The 19,680-nt window shown below is 34.2% G+C and overlaps 3 protein-coding genes and 5 non-coding genes across 8 annotated transcripts; all 8 read left to right on the plus strand.

The window, feature by feature from the left end:
• Positions 1 to 470: 470 nt before the first annotated feature.
• Positions 471 to 2,685, plus strand: LOC116107142 (FBD-associated F-box protein At1g66310-like). Its single transcript, XM_031393452.1, has 3 exons — positions 471 to 1,871; positions 2,133 to 2,327; positions 2,500 to 2,685. Exons 1-3 carry the CDS (start codon positions 471 to 473, stop codon positions 2,683 to 2,685), a joined length of 1,782 nt encoding a protein of 593 aa, XP_031249312.1.
• Positions 2,686 to 11,911: 9,226 nt separating this feature from the next.
• Positions 11,912 to 14,053, plus strand: LOC116107132 (putative pentatricopeptide repeat-containing protein At1g03510). Its single transcript, XM_031393441.1, has one exon. It carries the CDS (start codon positions 12,082 to 12,084, stop codon positions 13,369 to 13,371), a length of 1,290 nt encoding a protein of 429 aa, XP_031249301.1. The 5' UTR covers positions 11,912 to 12,081; the 3' UTR covers positions 13,372 to 14,053.
• Positions 14,054 to 14,596: 543 nt separating this feature from the next.
• Positions 14,597 to 17,148, plus strand: LOC116107121. The gene is made up of 2 exons (XM_031393424.1): positions 14,597 to 15,034; positions 16,137 to 17,148. Exons 1-2 carry the CDS (start codon positions 14,638 to 14,640, stop codon positions 16,832 to 16,834), a joined length of 1,095 nt encoding a protein of 364 aa, XP_031249284.1. The 5' UTR covers positions 14,597 to 14,637; the 3' UTR covers positions 16,835 to 17,148.
• Positions 17,149 to 17,953: 805 nt separating this feature from the next.
• LOC116107173 lies at positions 17,954 to 18,094 on the plus strand. The gene has a single exon (XR_004124413.1). It is a non-coding gene; the product is annotated as a small nucleolar RNA snoR134 (small nucleolar RNA).
• Positions 18,095 to 18,314: 220 nt separating this feature from the next.
• On the plus strand, positions 18,315 to 18,403 carry LOC116107172. The gene has a single exon (XR_004124412.1). It is a non-coding gene; the product is annotated as a small nucleolar RNA U36a (small nucleolar RNA).
• An 86-nt stretch (positions 18,404 to 18,489) lies between these two features.
• On the plus strand, positions 18,490 to 18,582 carry LOC116107168. Its single transcript, XR_004124409.1, has one exon. It is a non-coding gene; the product is annotated as a small nucleolar RNA Z223 (small nucleolar RNA).
• Positions 18,583 to 18,670: 88 nt separating this feature from the next.
• On the plus strand, positions 18,671 to 18,786 carry LOC116107170. The gene has a single exon (XR_004124410.1). It is a non-coding gene; the product is annotated as a small nucleolar RNA Z278 (small nucleolar RNA).
• A 112-nt stretch (positions 18,787 to 18,898) lies between these two features.
• On the plus strand, positions 18,899 to 19,005 carry LOC116107171. The gene has a single exon (XR_004124411.1). It is a non-coding gene; the product is annotated as a small nucleolar RNA snoR97 (small nucleolar RNA).
• The last annotated feature ends 675 nt before the right edge of the window (positions 19,006 to 19,680 follow it).

Raw genomic sequence — 19,680 nt, forward strand, 5'->3', positions numbered from 1 at the left:
CGGCATCAGATCACTTAACATTAGACTATTGGCAGCTTCACTCAATTCATACACACACTCTTCCATTGGCTATGCTCTTCTTTCACACGTCAAACTTTATATCTAACGTGATTCATATGCTATTGGATCCGATTTTCAGTGCGGAATTATTTAAATAACCCAACACAAAATTAAAAAAAAAATTAACGATTTTTAATTTTTATTTTAGACAAATTAAAAGTGTTAAAAAACGTCTAATTCAACTTAATCGTCCCTATTTTATTGCCATATTTCAACTATTTTTTTGCCATATATAATGCTAGATTTGATGCTCACTGATTATTTCTTATATATGTTTTTTTGCTCTATTGTAACTCTTTTTCTTGTACAAAAATCAAAACCCTAGTGTAACTCACAAAATCTTCCCTCACTAACCCCACAACCAGCTTTATCATATATTGATATCTATGCATACATAACTCATGTCTGCGATGAGGCCGAGAAAGAAATTGGAATCATCAATGGTTAAAGAGACTATCATATCGGATTTGCCCGAACACATCATTCATAATGTTCTTTCATTGCTTTCAACCAAAGATGCTGCTAGAACCACTGTCTTGTCTAAGAGATTCAGGCTTGCCTGGACTTCTTTTCCGATCATTGATCTCGACTTCACAGAATTTCGAAACAATATTGCAATAGACCAGTTCTTGGATTTCGTGCGTGATTCTCTCCAACGTCGTGCACCGAATATATGTGTAGAGAAGTTCAGGCTACTAGTTGTACTTCGTAGTATGGAGGCTGACAATCGTATTGATGGGGCAATAAGTTATGCAATCGAGCACAAGGTGAAAGAATTAGATCTACACCTTCTGCACACCAATAATTTTAACGATTTATACTACAAATTGCCATCGGTTTTGTTTTCTGTCGATTCAGTCAAGGTTTTGAAGCTGAAAGGGTTCAATTTGGAGACACTAGATCTCGAAAAGTTTCCTTTGATTGAAGAATTGAGTCTCATAAGCTGTGCTGGGTTGAATAATTTGAGGGTTTCCAATGGTCAACTTAAAATCCTGGAGGTAAAAAGTTGTGGTGGCCTATTGCAGATTGATATTTCAAAGTCAAATCTTCGATCATTTTCATTCACAGGAAAACATTCGGGCGGTGGGGAGTACGAGAATTGCCAGATTAACCCAGCGGACTGTCACTCGCTTACCAACCTAGCAATAAGGGGAGCTCCAAAAATTACTAGTGAGTGGTTTGATAACTATGTTTCTAAGCTTACTTTGCTTGAGAATTTGATACTTTCTGAGTGCAAAAGATTGAAAAAAATATATATTCCTAATCCTGAAGTCAAAGTAGTGGAGATTAAAAGGTGTGCTGTATTAGGGAAGATTGAAATTGTTGCTCAGAATGTTCAGTCTTTCGTGTATTTTGGGCAATCCAGACCGTGTCAAATCAAGATCACAGCCTGTAGGCTCCTTAGAAACCTTCAGTTATATGGCGCTAATGTAGAAGCGAGGTGGATTGAAGAAAGGTTATCTCAATTACCTCTTCTTGAAAGCCTTCGGTTGTGTTACTGTGATATGTTGAGAACTCTTGAAGTTTCTCATGAACAACTCAAAAGTTTCCAGTTGATTAATTGCTCCATATTGGAGAAAGCAGTAATCTATGCTCCAAACCTCATTTACTTTAGGTATGAGGGTAAAGTGCTAAAGTCGCCTCTATCGGTTGATTCTCCTCATTTAGAAGCTGAACTCACTGTGGATTCCGGTAGATATATCACCTCATCGGACGAATGGTACAACAAACTGAGAAATTTTCTTGGATACTTTGATCATTGCAAATTGTTGATACTTAACTGCATTCCGAGGAGAAATCTTTATCCTACGGTATGAATTCCTTTTAACTTTTACTTCCTATTGTTAACTGATTTTGTTATAACATGTACTATAATTTGCATTCCGTGTTATAATTTTCTTGATAATTAATGTTAAAATTCTTTAAAGGAAGATTTAAAAGTCTTAAAAGGATATGAATCTAATAATACATCTTTTTAGGACTCTTTGATGATGGCAGACAGATTAAGGGGACTTGTGTATGTATAGTGTGCACATTACATTCTTCAGACTGACTCATTTACAACTTTTCAGTTTTTGATTTTTCCCGAAGATTTGAGAGACACTTTACTTCCACCCTTGTTTGATGTCAAGCATCTGAAGGTAAAAATAGAAGCACAATTGAAGGACATCATAAGTTTGGTGGATGGCTTGCTTTGGCTTTCTCCTCTTTTAGAGACTATGTCCATTATTGATTCAGGCTCCGGTGGTGGAGAGAGCTCCTTAAAGGTAATATAGATTTTCTGTTTACGAACTTTTACAAAACACTCTTATGTATATGTTTCAGATTTCAATTGTTTCTATCTCTGAAATCAACAAATCACTGAACTCTTTGACCTATTTCAAAGCATATCAACTCCAATTATCAATTCTGAGTACACTAACATAATCTATTTTGCAGTTCCAATATGCTAAGTCTTCGGTTATGGAAGAGATGGACCTAACCTGCTGCCATTCACGGATTATAAAGTGTTGGCGACATCATTTGAAGAAAGTTTCGATGGAGAACTTTAGTGAAAGTGACAGGATGAGGCTTATGGATTATTTTGGAAGAAAAGCAATGAGGTTGGAAACTATAGAAACATGATGCTACTGGCTGTGACTGTATTTCTAATGATCAATCGAGCATCGTGTAGTCAGATGATAGAAGCACTCTAAGCTACATGTAAAAAAGCACAATCAGCTAGTCAATATTTTGAGACTTGTGTAATTTAGATGTGTAATTTGAATGTCATCTATGTAGACTGTTGTTTTAGTTTTTTCCATTTTGGATGAGAATGTTTTGAAATTTGAATTAGTTATCTTTGTTGTCAACCAACTTTTTATGGATGTTTGTGGATCTTAAAAACAGTTTGCAAGATTTTAATGTTGGCATTATAATACTTGTTTTTTGGCACTCGCCATGTATTGAAGAATGCATGTTTTCTATTAATTAATTATCTTGGATCTTAGGAGAATTTAGTTTTTCTTTTCTCTTAAGAGTTTCCTGTAGTAATTTTTACTTTAGGTTTTTCTGGTATATGTTGTTCTATAATATATTATATCGCATTGTTGGGTCTTTTATGGTTGTAAGAGTTTTTGAGATTGAATGTGTTTTGTTGTACCTAAATACTGCTTTCATTTTGTTCATCATATTGATAATCAAGAGCACTCCTAAAGTTTGAGACAATTTCAAGAGTAGTTCTAAATGAAATACCAATTTAGTTTTAAACTTTTAAACTAACCTGAAAAAAAGGGAAAAAGAAAGAAAATGCATTCCCTTATATATATGTGGTTGTTGTTTCACAGTCGGCGTAAGAAGAAAATCTTCTTTCTTCTTTGTTGTTGTGGAGAGAAAGTTGTTTTACGGCATTTTATTGGACATGAAGAGGACTACAGTGGCAGTATTCCTCAAAATAAATTAATAGGTAACTAATGTATTCTTCCGTACAATTTTTGGTCAATTTGGGATCCAGTAAGGTACCTAGTTCTCGGTTAGCCTTTTGGCAGAAGAATTAGTAAACTTGGATATTTTTAGGAAAGTGATAACATTATTGACAATTTAATATAACTTTAAAATTGATTGAAAAAATATGGGGAGTCTAGATAAATATCCAATGTACTTTCTTTTCTCTTGTTTCTGATGATTGAAAAAATCTCAATCAGTTTCCAGTTCTTTTTGGTTGTAGAAAAAGAAGTAAAATCTTCATTAGTTGCCTAGAGACCATGGTTATAAAGCAGTTCATGGGTAGTTATTAGCCACTACTTCATATTTGATTTATATCAATTGAATTTGTAATGATTTTTTTTTTTTTTTTTTTGGGAAGTAAGTAGTATCATTAAAAGAGAGAAATAATGTACAGAGAGGTCATTAAAAAACCGATCATCCAACCTCAGGATAGGCTCCGGAAAATGAACAAAAACACAAGTCTAATAAATAGAGAACCTAACCTGCTCTTGTTTATGATGATTTTTCAACTCGGTTTGGATTTTATGTGTGTGTGTGTTAATTTTCACTTTCATGTCTATATTAAATTCTTTGGAATAAAAAATAAGCCAATGAAATAATGTATGGAGAGAGTTTAAAAAGATGGAAGTACTTTGTTTTGGGGAATACAAACACAGATCCAAAATAAAATGGAATAATTTGACATTACAACTATATATCAATCTTTCCTTTTGCTTTTGGTTTGTATGTTAGGCAAGATTGGGGTTTTGTGGGCTTGAATGTGGTTTGAATTTTGAAACCCTAGTTTCTTTGCTGTCTGTATCAATATTTCGTGATTAAAAAGCATCTTCCAAACACAACTTATGATTCTGCTCCACCAATCTTTATTATTTAGTGCCCTAAATGGAGATTCGTCAATATAAATACACACTGACACGGCCTATATGTTTTTTTTTCCTCTTCAATATTGTGTGTTTGATTTCTATGAAAGTGGTGTGTGAATGACAAAGTTTGTGCAAGATTGAGAGGGAACTATAAGAGAAATATCTATCTAAGATCGAAAATATATACTTGATACTCTCAAGTCTCTGCAGATGAGGTTTGTATGCCTATTAATCTAGGAAAAATCTAGTGGTAAATATTCATTGGCACGGTACCAAATTAATGCCCAGTTTTGATATTTTATCCTCTTTACTAACTCAACAATACAATAATAGTAAACACTAAAACAAGACAGAAAAAAATAAAGAGCAGTGATTGGCAGAGAGCAAGTTATAAGTAGACTTACTGGAGCTATAGCAGTGCAGTTTTCAACTTCATCAGGAGCACAACTTTCCTTAAATTCGATATATACAATGCTCCCTCTCATAGCCTGAAATGAGGTTTGATCATCATCTCCATGATCATGAGTCAAATTACATTTAGAGATATTAAAAATAAGGTTACTTAAGGAAGCTAGCAGATATATACATTGGTTTTGAATGCAAACAAACTCAAACCATATATATCTATGGATCAGAAGAACAATATTTAAATTAATTTGTCAAATTTAAACTCAAAGTTAGTTGTGAAGAGAGCTTTAGCCAATGCTTTCCTGTTTTAGCCCTGAATTTTCAGTATATATGTAAGAAATATATCAACAAATGAAATAATTAATATACCCAATATAATATATATACGATGAAGATATAATAGTAGATCATTTAGCATCTTTAGTAACGATTATATCAAGAGAGTGAACATCTAATTTATTGTCTCAAATAGATACCAAATTAATGTGGAAAACAAACATATATGAAATTTAAGATCTCTATTGAACACCCAATTGTCTTGAGCAAATATGAATTTTGAAAGATAATAATAAGTACAAGCTAGCACATTGTGCTTATATATAAAGAATAAAATAAAACACCTTCAAAAACTATTCCAAATTCTAGATATGCATCATGATGAATGATGTTGATCAAAGAATAAGAGATTAAACCTCCAAAAAATTCGTACACTAAACATCATTAAAGAGCATTAATGTTTTGAATCTATATATAAAGATATATGACACGTGAACGATGATTCCTAAACTATCATAAATTATTCGAAGATACATCAACAGAATTAACGAACTCATTAATAATTACATATACGACAATATAAAGATACGAAGCATCCAATTGTCTCAAAAATCAGCCAAATAAATTATACTTACCATTATATCAAAGCAGATCTTAAGTAACATTGAATCATAGATTAATTAACATCCTCACCAATAATTGAAATTAAATGTGCAACATACAGATACAAGGAGCACATCCAACTGATAACACAAATAGATAGAAACCAAAGAAAGAAATAATAATGATTAAGAAACCAACTGTTAATAAAATAATGATTCGACGATCTCGAGTTCAACCCCATACTCAAAGCTCTTTCAAATACAAGTACCTTGGCTATCACTGTAGGTAATTTTTAGTCTTCTGCTGATTACTATTTCTCCGGTTGAATCCTGAAATGTACAAGTAATTAAAAATCTACAGATATAAAGCTTTCAACTGTAAATCATATATATAACTTTAACTTTAACTTGGATCTGTGTTTAAATTATTCTCTATTTACGCACTATCAATTTTTTCAATTAAATCTAATATTCCCACCTGATGAAATTCTCAAAGTGAGAAAATCAAGAAGAATAAGTAAGAGCTGGGTTATGAATTTCTATTACCTTCCAATAGCATACGTGGGTTTATCTCCTCGGATAATAAGAGCGTCTCTTGTACAGTTCAAAACCTACATCTTCTAAACTTCTGTTATAGAAAAGACTACTCAATCAGACTGATATTCTAAAAAATTTGAATCCCTAATTTGATCAAGAAAGAGTCAGGATGACATTCCAAAAATTTAATCCCTAGTTTGATCTAGAAAGATTCAGCCCCAAAATTACTTGTTGGGTAAAAAAGCCGGAACAACTCCATTTAATTTTCCTAATTTTGTTAACTCAATCACTCTTCAGTTTTCCATATAAGTCAGGTTATCCGCTTGAAGGACCAGAAACCACCAAACCTAATATGGAATGAAATCCACGCTAACCCTAGCTGTCCTTCATAAAAATACAAAGTTTTACAAGAAGATATGACAAGATTAATAAATAAATCAACTATCCTAGTCATTTTTCACAATTCAATAACGGCTGCAGGAAGATTGATGCTACTGTTTAAGGCTTTATACTTCAGTTGTTTCCTAGTTTTTGCTGTTAGGGTTTTTTCCTTTGGTGAGAACTTTACCTTCACGAGGAAAGGTAAGGAAATTGGGTCCACCTCCATTCCCAACTACCAAAGTTTACACAAACAAAAGACAAATATGTATGTATAATCTGAAAAAAGAAAAAGAAAATACTTTATTTACATGTAATATAAGGATATTTTATAAATTAGTTTGAATGAAAAAATTTGTACATGTAAATATCATATAAAAAGAAAAGAAAAGATAAGACAGCTTTTAATGTCCAATTAATACATAGGAAAAACTTTTTTGTTTTTTGTGCTCTTATACTAAATTTGGTTCGGACCAGGAGGGTTATTCTGTGGGCGTTAACATCAAGACAGGACAATATAAATGGAGATGCCTGAAACCCTATTCAGACCATTTCTTTATCAGTTTCCATAAAGCTTATCTACCTACCAACAAAGATAAAGATAGTCACTCATGGAACTCAGTGATGAAGAATCATCAGATAATTCCCAAGGAATGAAGATCAGTGATGATGAATCAAGCATATGGTATCAAGACAGTCGCATATTACAACTAATCAAGAGAGAAAATGAGGAGAAACCAGTGGAAATGAGTCATGAAGAAGCTGTGCGTGCATTAGGGTTTGATAGGATCAGCAATCTTCCGAACCCTCTGATCCATCACATCATGTCCTTCTTGCCAGCAAAAGACGCTACCAAAATGGGGATCTTGTCAAAGAAGTGGGAGTCTCTCTGGTTAACTTTCCCAATTTTTGAATTTGATGAAGCCTGGCATCATTCCCGTGGTACACAAACACACACACAAGTATTTCTTGAGCACATGCAACAATCCTTTTCACGCCGTGACTCAAGTCACATACAGAAGCTACGGATTCACACAACCTCACTCTTGGAAGATGGGCTTGATCAACACATCACTGCATGTATAACTTCAGCATTGGAAGGTAAAGTGCAGGAGGTACATTTGACCTTGGTAAGCCGATTCAACCGTGAAACTGAAACCTTTGATGGTTACATCTTGCCAAAAATAATTTTCTCTTCTGGATCGTCTCTAGTTACTTTAATATTGGAAGATTGCCGGTGCGGAGCCTATGATGTGGTGAGTTTCCCGTCACTCAAAAATCTTTTTATGAGATCTGTACATGTAAGTGACCGGATGCTCCGAACTATGATCAGTAGTTCTCCCCAAATTCATACCGTGAAACTAGAAACCTGTACTGGGTTTGATACTCTAAGGGTTTATAACCCTAAACTAAGATGCTTAGTTGTGATCCGTTGCAAGGAAATCAAAGCTCTTGAGATAGGTGCTCAAAGCCTAAATTATTTCAAATACAACGGCGTTTACAAACTCGTCAATGAGGACGATGGTTCTTTCCCTAACGTTAGTTTATGTGAAATATCGAACTCTAAGGTTTCCAATGCTAAAGGTTTGTTCTCCCTTGAAACGCTAGTCTTATCATTTGTGAAAATAACATTTGGGCCTTTTTTTTATATGTTATCAAGATTCCCAAATCTTGAGACAATGAAACTTGTGAATTCTACATTTGGGGAAATGCCTTCAGTTCTTTTGGAAAAGCTCAAGCGTTTCGAGGTGGAGAATTGCGAGTTCAAGGGGCTGTTGGAGATGAATGCTCCAAATCTTGAGACATTAATACTTACCGAAGGCTACAGACGCTGCCTATTGAGACTCTTTGGCGGCACGTTTTTTGCCACCCTCAGAACCCTCACATTAGTTGGATACAGTGGCTTGATAGATGATTCTCTTTGGGGCTTGCTGTCTAATTGCCTCCTTGAGAATTTAAACCTGAAATCTTGTAACAACTTCAAGCACATCAAGGTAATCAGTTCAACAATGAAGAGCTTGGTTGTTGATTCATGCTTCTATGTGGAAGATGGTGAGATCGAGGCTCCAAAACTAGTATGTTTCCAATACATTGGCCTGCTGATTGAAATTTCGCCCATAATTTCATCCAGTGACCTCGTTGCCGAGTTACATTTTAAGAAACCCAGAAATCAAATTGATGATCCTGAACTAATAACCAAATTCAAGACGCTTCTCCGGAACTTTGAACAGGCAAAATCCCTCACGATTATCAGCCAATCGACCAAGGTATGCAGTAATTCATGTTTTCTATTTTTTTTTTTTTTTTTTTTTTNCCAATACATTGGCCTGCTGATTGAAATTTCGCCCATAATTTCATCCAGTGACCTCGTTGCCGAGTTACATTTTAAGAAACCCAGAAATCAAATTGATGATCCTGACCTAATAACCAAATTCAAGACGCTTCTCCGGAACTTTGAACAGGCAAAATCCCTCACGATTATCAGCCAATCGACCAAGGTATGCAGTAATTTATGTTTTCTATTTTTTTTTTTTTTTTTTGTTCAGAGGAGTCTTAAAAGTATCCTTCATTAGGGTGTTGTTCAATTGAGGCAGTTACTGTGACATTGAACACAAAGGTGAAGACACAACCGTCTAATTGAATCTGAACGAAGGAATTCCCTAAGAATTATGCATACATATTCACCAATTTATTAATTTGTTCAAATAATCTATTTTTTTTTTCCTATTAGTTTTCCTTTTCTTTTTCTATTGTGCATATACATTGTGTCTTTCAAGTTCTTCTATCAACAATTAACACATATGGGTTAGCAAGTATCAGACATGATCTTATAATGTCTTAAAATGATTCTTTAGAGGAAATCTTAATAAATATAAGTAGCTACAGCTCTTGGTATTTGAAATGTTTTAAAAGAAGTATAATAAATCTAACTCTCTTAATTTCTCTGAATCGATTTACATTGGCCAAGTATGTCATCATTCCGGAGGAAGAAGGAAAATTCCCACCGCTATGTTTCCTGCGCCATCTAAAGGTGAAGACCAAACGGATCGATACGAGCTTCCTCAATCTATTATTTGGAGTGCTTCGGATATCATTCTGCCGTGAAACTTTGTTCATAAGTGTTGGAGACATTACCATCGACCTAAAGGTACAACAGTTTGTCAATGAAAAACAGTTTTTCGAATTCATCATTATAGGAATTCTTTATTATACTTCTCATAAGAACTAATTATTTGTGTATCATTTGAATAAATGTTCAGTTTGAGTTGATCCCAGAAGCGGAAGAAATTGATTTCGTATTCTGTGAATGGGGCATTCATGAATGTATCAGCAATCATCTGATTGAAGCGAAGATAACAAATTTTGATGGTAATAGCAATCAAATAATGGAGATGTTGGCTTATTTACTCACTAGAGCACAGCTCTTGAAGAACGTGACAATATCATTAACTGAGGAACTACCAACAAAAGCTCCTTTCAACTGTCCAGAGGTCATGATCAGAAGAATTATGAGCTATCCCAAGGCTTCTAAGACAGCTCAAATTTCTTTCGAATAGAATCTGGTGAACTTCCCTCCAAAGCTTTTTGGCACTATCGATGTTGGAATGTTTCAATTTTCATTGATGGACTAATTTCCTGTTTACTGTTATGACTTGTTTTGTGGATGTTATTATCAAGTGCCAACTTATTAATAATCTTGCTTTTGCTACTTTTTCTTAAGGTGATTTTATATGAGAATGGGAAGGTCTTTTAAATGATGAGCATCATATATAGCCATTAAATTTCACATATGTGTATGCCAAATCAATTTGAATGGCAGCACAATTTTTTCCTCTATATATCATATGTTGGATATTTCTGTGGATCGTTACTCCTGAAGTACTTTTAATTTGTCAAGGCTGTTAATTAGGTACTAATGTTCATATGCTGCTATAGTGATTACTAAGTGCATTGCTCACACTTCCAAATTATATCTGGTTTTGCTCATTCATGGTTGATTACAGTAATTTCAGGACCATTTAGAGTTCTAGAGGAAGTTGTTAGTTTAAGGCCTTAGTTGGTGGTTGAAATGTATGGAGAAAATATTTTTAAGAAAATCGAGTTGTTGATGCTCTTTTAAATCTCAGTTTGAGTTTTAAATTTTCAATGTTGAAACTTTTCATCTTCTCATATTCATTATAAGAGTAATATTAGATAAATAAATAAATTTTGTAAAATTTTTTATACAAAAGTAATGTGACAGAAAATAAATAAATAAATACAAACATATAAGAAGTTTAACTTTTTGTACGTTTAGTATTATTGTCATTATAATCTTGAAAATTATATTTGAAAGCTTTCTGTTTATAAATTTCCTTGAGAATTTTATTTATTTCTCTCTTCGTATGCATGGCTTGCATGCGAGGATTTTTTTTATCCTAATGCTAAGGGTGAATTTCATTAATTACATTACTACTTATGTTTTCTTTTATCTTATCAATATAACAAAAANTAGTATTATTGTCATTATAATCTTGAAAATTATACTTAAAAGCTTTCTGTTTATAAATTTCCTTGAGAATTTTATTTATTTCTCTCTTCGTATGCATGGCTTGCATGCGAGGATTTTTTTATCCTAATGCTAAGGGTGAATTTCATTAATTACATTACTACTTATGTTTTCTTTTATCTTATCAATATAACAACGTCTACATTCCACGTGTAATCTAGACGTCAAGAGTTTGATAATATAACAAAGAATACTTTCAACGTGTAATCAAGACGTCAAGAGTTTGATAATAACACTCTAAACTAGCCTTATAAGTTATAAGGCCGACATAATTAGTGTTGGTGCAAAGATTGGATACTTTGGCCCATGATGTGTCCTAACAATAATGTTAGACATATATATATAAACAAATTTTATAAACATTTTTATAAAAACTGATGTGGTAGAAAATAAATAGTTAAAATAAAATAGATAAAAATAAAACTATTTTACTAAGCTTTCGTAAGGTCTTTCTATAGTATTTAGTACACCTACATGATATTGTTTTAAAAATAATATTTATGCAGGTGGTTTGCTATGCAAGTTGTAAATTAGTATTTCAAAAAAGTGTAATACTATATTTATAAAAAAAATTTACAAAAATCTTCATACAAAATGATATTATAAAAAATGAAAAAAATAATGAATATAATGAGTTTAACTTTTTATTCCACTCCTTAATTCATTTTTTGCAACCTGAAAATCTTCTTTGGAAGCATAATATTATTTTCCAAAGAATAAGAGCCTCTGCTGGAAAGAGTATCAATAATAGTATTTTCTATTTTCTGCACATAGCTATGCCTAATTAACAGAAATTATTTGACATATATACTTCGAAATATCCTGCATTTAACAAGAAGGCAAAAAAATAGTGACCGAAAGAATGCTGCTTAGTTGAAGAAAGATTGTCTCTGTCATTAACATTCTAGTTAATGACCAAAACATGAGCTATTCCTCAAACTACTTGCGGTTATTATCTTTCACCAAGCAGCTATCCTCTTACGTTAACAAAGGCCTGCATGACCAAGCCCTTACTCTCTTTCGCCATATGCAAACCTCACTCGCTCTCACTCTCACTCTCGATCCCTTTGTTTTCCCTCTGGTGCTCAAATCTTGCGCCGCCATTACCCGCCCGCAGCTCTGCGTCGCCATTCACGGCCACGTCACCAAATTGTCTCTGCTGAAAAACCCATTTGTCTCGTGCGCTCTAGTTGACTCCTATGGAAAATGCGTGTCGATTTATTCGGCGCGCAAAGTATTCGATGAAATTCCTCTTAGAAATGTTATTGTGTGGAATGTGATGATATCGCTCTATGCACGTAATGGTTATGTGATGGACGCTTTGAAATTGTTTGAAGTTATGGATGTTGCGCCTGATGAGTCGACATTTAATTCTATAATAGCGGCTTTGTCTAAGCTGGAAGAGGGGTCGTTTAAGGCTATTGCGTTTTATAGAGAAATGCAAGAGTTGGGTTTGAAGCCGAGTCTAATTACCCTTCTTGCTTTATTACCTGCTTGTTTAGGTGTTGCAGCTTTGAGTTTAATTAAGGAAATACATGGTTATGCTATTAGACATTATATTGAATTGCACACGCAATTGCGCAGTGGGCTAGTGGAGGCCTATGGGCGATGTGGGTGTCTTGATAATGCGCAAAATGTGTTTAATACTATGAAGGAAAGAGATGTGGTTGCATGGAGCAGTTTGATATCTGTGTATGCGCTTCATGGGGAAGCAAGAACTGCACTGGAAATTTTTCGACAAATGGAAAAGGCGAAGGTGTGGCCTGATCACATTACTTTTCTTGCGGTACTTAAAGCTTGTAGCCATGCAGGATTAGCTGAGGAAGCATTGGATTATTTTTCAAGAATGGGTAAAGATTACGGCGTCCAAGCAAGTAGTGATCATTATTCGTGTTTAGTGGATGTTTTGAGCAGGGCAGGGAGACTATATGAGGCGTATCAAGTCATAAGGGAAATGCCAGTGCAGGTGACCGCAAAAGCTTGGGGAGCCTTACTCGGTGCATGTCAAACTTATGGAGAGGTGGAGCTTGCAGAAATTGCTGGGAAAGCATTGGTAGAGATAGAGCCTGATAATCCTTCCAATTATATACCATTGGCTAGAATTTATGCTAATTTAGGGAGACATGAGGATGCTCTGAGAATGAGAAGGGAAATGAAGAAGAGGGGAGTGAAGGCAGCGCCAGGTAGCAGCTGGGTTGTATATCAAGACTGATAATAAAGGGTTTTTGGATCATTTTCAAATGGTTAAGGTCAAACTGTACATCGCTATTTGTAGTCAGCCAAAGCATCAACACTTTTCTTGAACACAATAACGGAAGGCACATCACCTTAAACCATGCCGTGTCAAATACATCGTAATATAGATTTGCAAACCAGTTTTCTGGTGTTTAGCTTGACACAGGTGAAACTTTCACCCACACATGAATTCAAACAATAGCCGATATCAAGGCAACAGAAGAGAAAGCAAGAGAATGGAGCGAGAAAGGCAGTGATTGAAGTTGAGGTTTGCAAACTCTGTCTAGATGACCGTAGATAGAATAGAATGTACGGTTATTGTCTTGCTATACCATGTTTCTGCATTGAAAGTTTCACTTTGACATGGTCACCTCTTTCATTGAGGTTGAGTTCAAGTTATATGGTGGAAAAACAGTTTGGTTACAACAGCTGCCATTCTCTTCATTTTGTTTACAAGTACTGTCTATTATTTATTTCTTGATGATGAATAGCTATATTAATATTTTGTTTTGCACCACATTTGTAATTTTACTTTACCGATTGCTGATGATGGAGGACAAACTAAAATGTTCATAAGCCTCTACTCCCCCTTGAATCCAAATAGCTTCCAGATATTATATTTATTTCCGGTTATCTTTCGATAGAAAATATAACAGTTTCGTGTGTTCTTGCTGCAAGTGTAGTTAATTTCAATATCTGTATTTGAAAAAGCAGTCAAACCATGTTTTAGTTTTAATTTGTGTGATATCTGCGATAATTCCATTTTTAATATCCAATTGCAAATTAGACATAGTACAGTATTTGTTTTCAAATGCTTTGTATAATTTGTAATCCCAATGTATACTAACGATATTATCCTACAATAATATTTTGGTAAGAATTAATGACTTTTTTTTTTTACTAAAAAAAAAGATATTTTGGTTAGAAATAATGGTATATAATAACTTAAATATTATTTTTAATTAGTAAATATCTATACTTATCATCTAAATATTAATAAGAAAATGGGGGGATAGGGACACAATCGGTAATGTAACATGTCCCTCAACATAAACATTTTTCATTTTTGTTTGATCAATTTGTAAATATGGCCCAAACTCCAGCAAAGGAGAAAGTATTTTTGGGAATGGGCTGGACCCAAGTAGGGGTCTTCATCAATATAGGCCGAGTACTACTCCTCATTCTTCACTAGTCCTCTGAAAATGTCAGTGTTTCTTGTGCAAATCCAAATCCAAATCCAAAGATGATGCTTTCAACCGTTTTCTCCTCTCCCCACCAAACCCTTAAACCCCCTCTTCTCCATCACCTCAAAACCAATTCATTTTCTCGATTCCCCCTTCAAAACTATGGCCAAATTGTTCCATGTCCTTCCTGTTTAACCAAAATTCGTTCACTTGAACCATCACTTAACTCCAGTTACCTTGGATTTTCCCAAAGCAAAAGATTCGGTTTTTCATATAACAGAAAATGTGCATTTTCTGTAAATTCAGGGAAGGCAGACGGAGGAGAGAGTAATAACAGTGATGGAAGTTCTGAAGAAGCTGAAAAATTGGCCAGAGGCGAGAGTACAATGCCTGAACGGTTCAAGTACTTGACCAAACAAGCACCTGACCCTCCTTTGAGGTGGCCTTGGTTTGTTGGTAAGTGTATTGAACTGTGCTCAAAGTCTGTAATGTATTATGCTTTGTATTCTTGTTTGTTGGCTAAAAATGAGAGAAAAGCAATAGGACGTTGAAGAAGTATAAGGTTCATCGTGGGAGGGTTTTTAGTTTCCTCTACTTCTAATATCATGAAAATTCATAATCATAAAGGGGACCTGTTGCTACTTCCATTTATAGAGATGATATAAAGATTTACAGCTTATAATGAACTTTGTATAAGAAAGATAAACGGTTGATCAGAGCTTTGAGTGAGAAAGCTTTTTGCTAGTAATTTACCTTCATGAATTTTATGTATTCCCTTGTAAGGATCTATATGAGCTGAATGTGAGATCTTGATTTAAGTTTTATATTGAATTGGGTGGTATGAGTTTTTCTGTAGGTGTTGGTCTGTGCTCACTGATGGTTGCTATGTTTAGGGTGTCTTCACTCACTGTAAAGCTTCTACCATTTATCGAAAATTTCTATTCCTCAAAGTTATTAATTACAAAAATAGCTGCCTAACTTGAACCTTCTGTGTTAAAGAATTCAAAAGGTAGAGAGGGGGGAGGGGGAGGGCATGGATATTTTTTAGTGCAAGAATTCGGGAGTGGGAGTTAGATGTGTGTTTGACCTGTTGAAATTTGTGCTGACATGGGTTGTAGTTATTATATTAAGAACTGCAATGATGATTCCAACCGAGAAAGTTTCTATGTCTTCATCTTTTTCGTCAACTTTTATGTTTGGCCCATTTTGAGTATCAGTAGTGTATGTCTCTGAGAGTCATAACTACACAATGATATGTCTTGCTGAACAATATATGTTAACTGCATCAGTTATATCTCTTCTTGTGATAGTTAAGACTTGTGGGAATGCCTCAATTAGAACAAAAGCTTGCATCTATTCGTATTGGTGATCAAAGCTGGCAGGCTTTTGAGAGTTTGATTTTCTTTGTTCTTTTCTTTTTAATCAGTACCCAAAGTTATTTGCTTAGATTATTTTTATTTTATCACAGATTAAAGGAAAAAAAAAAAAAGAAGGAAATTTTGACAAAACATTATGGTGATGCTGACTAAACAATTTTCATTCTATAATCTATGTGCAGCACTTGCATTTCTTATATATACATGGAGGGCAGTTCTGTTTGAACTGGCTAATTGGAGAAAGACTGCGTTGAGTGTCGCTCGATTTGTTGGTTACCTCCTAAAGTTCATCTTAGCCCTTATCTTCCATTTCATAGGAGATCCGATTACTTCCCTGATCAGATGTGTAGAAACTGCTATCTATAGCATTCGAGCATTCTACTCTGGGATTGTGGCCTATACTCCTATCCCTGAATTGACTGTGGTTATCATGCTTGCATCAGCAGTTCTTGCCATTGCAGAAGCTGCTGTTCCAAATGCTGTTAGCAGCCAGCCACATCTTCTTACATTAGCTGGCCTAATTGGCTATGCTGCTGTAAAAAGCTACATCTCTGAGCCATTCTTCTGGACACTTCTGCTGGGAATGTATGGTTACTCACGATTAATTAAAAAGAAGGATGATGTTACATCTGCATTACCTGTTGCAGCTATTTTAGCTGCCATTGGGGAGCCATGGGTTAGAATTGTGGTGATGGCTTTGTATATAGCTCTAGCTATTTCTCACCATTATAAAAAGCTTTCAGAAGGAAAGGAGGAAGTTGAAGTATTAGCAACAGATAGGAAGGTTCCATTGCCATTGCTAGGTGCTGCCTTGGCCATTGGAATCCGTGTTGCTGCTAAGTGGGCAGGGTATCGGCACTTGACGTGGATGATAGTATGAGGACAAAGCACTCCTCCACCCACCCTTCGTCACATTGCAAGGAAAGTGATCTTTCTGAAAGACTCAACCGGTAAATAATTTGCAGCGGCAATCTAATTTTCTGCTGTTGAATTTTCAATTTTTTCTTATGTGATGATCTTTTTGTTTACCTTTTGCACTTGGCGGCATCTCATGTACACTCAAAGTAGTGAACTGTCAACTAGTTTCAGGTTACTGGGAGAAATAAAAATCTGATTATTTGGCCATATTTCATAGCTATACCTTCTGAACTTTTAGTTTCCGGGGGACAATGTTCTAGGTGCAAAGTTATGTTTCAAAATGATTTCAATTCAGTTATTGATCATCTCTCTGTATATGATGACCATTGAGCTAAAATTCTGAGAAAATCTTCATTTCTGGTTATATGTGAGCCACAATGAAATGGAATTTACGCGGTTAGCTATTAGGGTCAAAATTATTTATTGTGAACTTTATCCTTTAAACTTACGTGTAATTTTTGAAGAACTTGTCACCAAGTTCCTCAGCTATTTAAGACCTCCTGACAAGGACCAAGGTAATTCAAACTATGGGGTTCCTTTTCTCATTTCGAAATATGTTGAATAGGTATCATATTAATCTATATCAATATGATGCACTGTTTTCTAAATTAAAAAAATAAAATAAAATAAAATAGTCTAAGAGCCACAGGAATTGAAGTCTAAGAGTTCTTTCTTTGTTCTATGGGTGATCATTCTTAGTGGAGCGGTTTTGTTTGGTTAATTCAGTTAACACTATGCCTAAACAGAAAATCTGTCAATAAAAGAATTATTTTTGAGTTTCAAATTTTTAAATTCAATTTAAATTATTATAAAAAGATTAAGTTGTATTTAATGGATTGGTCCTTATTGGGCCTTGTTAATTTGGGTTTTAGACCAAACGGATTGAACAACCCGACCCAATTCCAGTTATAGCATTCCTTTTCGTCAGTAGGGTTTTTAGGGTTTCGAAACCTCTATATAAACACAACACAAGGGTCTTCATCAACATATTCCAAATTCTTCTTCTCTCCAAAACAGCCTTCTAGTTCTAGGGTTCTAGCTTTTCTTATTTTGATTTGAATTATTTAGTTTATTTGTCTTTCTGCACGATGCTACCCCGGGCTTCTCTGAAGCTCATAGTGAAGATGAAAGCCCCAAAGCTTGTGCTAGAACGCCGCCGTTAAGTGTTGCAGTTTAGCCCCTTCACCCACGGCTGATCTGTGTCAAATCAACGGCAACATGCATATAGATACTTGTGTATTATGTTATGTGCCTCTCCACACCTTTAGCTGGTTTTCGATAGAAATAATACCCCGAAAATTAGGCTAGTCATAGAGGCAAAAACTGAATTCGGCGGTGCTACACGTGGGGGTATACCTTTTCAATAGTTTTGCCTCTAAAATCATCCGCTATATTCTTTACTGTTATTTGCGTCTATGTGCTGCTTCAATAAGTATCACTTCTGGCGATGATTATATATTTATCCGCGCTTCTGAGAGTAATCTATGAAGCAGAAGAATAAATCAACGGTTGAATTTCTTAATATGAGCCAGTTTTTTTTTTTTTTGTTTTTTGTTTTTTTAATGCATTTAGTAGTTTAAAATGACTGTTTTGTTGAATTGATTATTGGTGAAATATGATTGGCTATGAGGATTAAAATTCAGCTTTAAATGCCAGTTCTGCTTCAGAAAATTCTTGATTGAGAAAGCTGTCATATATTCTGAGCCTCTAAATCAATAAGTTTATCCTTTTTTGTGTTGTTTCAATTAATGTAATGTTGTTAATTGCGGATTAGTGTTTGAGAACGTCGGGTTCAACTGCCTGTGATGATACAATCCACTTAATTTGAGGTGTAGTGGAGCCAAGCCCTGTTTTACAGGGGAACCTACTTGGCAGAAGCTACAACGCATTGAGATTACTGGATTTAACTGAGGCAGCATATTTGTGTACTGTTCTTAGTTGGCAAATAGCCTGATGACTTACTCTAATTCTATGATTAATATGTTTGATAATTGTGTATGAATTGAGTTTTAACTATTCTCTATATCCTTTCTAGTGGGTTTAGGGTCTGAAAAACTCGGATATGGATGTGTTGTCATCAGCTTCTTCTCCTGTATACTCACGAGATTGGAGTTAAATAACAGCACTACAATTCGATGAACTGTAACTATTTCACATCTTGTCTAATTTCTATTTGTTTTAGAATTGAAGTTTCTAATATTCACTTGCTGCAACTTCATCATCAAAATGGTACGGTTTTCATACAATGCAACCGAAAAAAAAAAAAAGCAAGGTTTATTTTGAAAAAGAATAAAAAAACTATATTAAAAAAGTGGAAAAATTATTTAGTGTTTTGGTGGGAATGAATAAAGCTACACCAAATTTGCTATGACTTTTAGAGGAGCAACAATTGGACACTTTGGTGTTTTACGCCAATGGGACACTTAGCTTTTCCCGCTGGTGTAGAGTCCCAAAATGTGTTTTCGTCATTGGTTGCTTCAAACCAATTCTAAAAGTTAATTGTTGTAAATTTAGTGTCACAATTCATTTAAATCATAACACTGAATTTTTTTTTTTTTTTTCATTTTTCAAGTCATTTTTTTAAACCTTTAAATTAAAATTTATTGCATTTATATTATTTTTATTTTTATTTATTTTTGTATTTGTGTTTATATTAATTCGATTATTATTTATATTAATATTTGTAATAATAAATTTATAATAATTGTATTAATAAAAAAATAATGAAAAATTGAAAACAAACTTCATTGAAATACAAATATTAAACTTTAAGACTAATGTTATGTACACTAACCAATGTGTACTAAT

Source organism: Pistacia vera, unplaced genomic scaffold (genome assembly GCF_008641045.1).
Source record: "Pistacia vera cultivar Batoury unplaced genomic scaffold, PisVer_v2 Contig528, whole genome shotgun sequence".
NCBI lineage: Eukaryota > Viridiplantae > Streptophyta > Magnoliopsida > Sapindales > Anacardiaceae > Pistacia > Pistacia vera.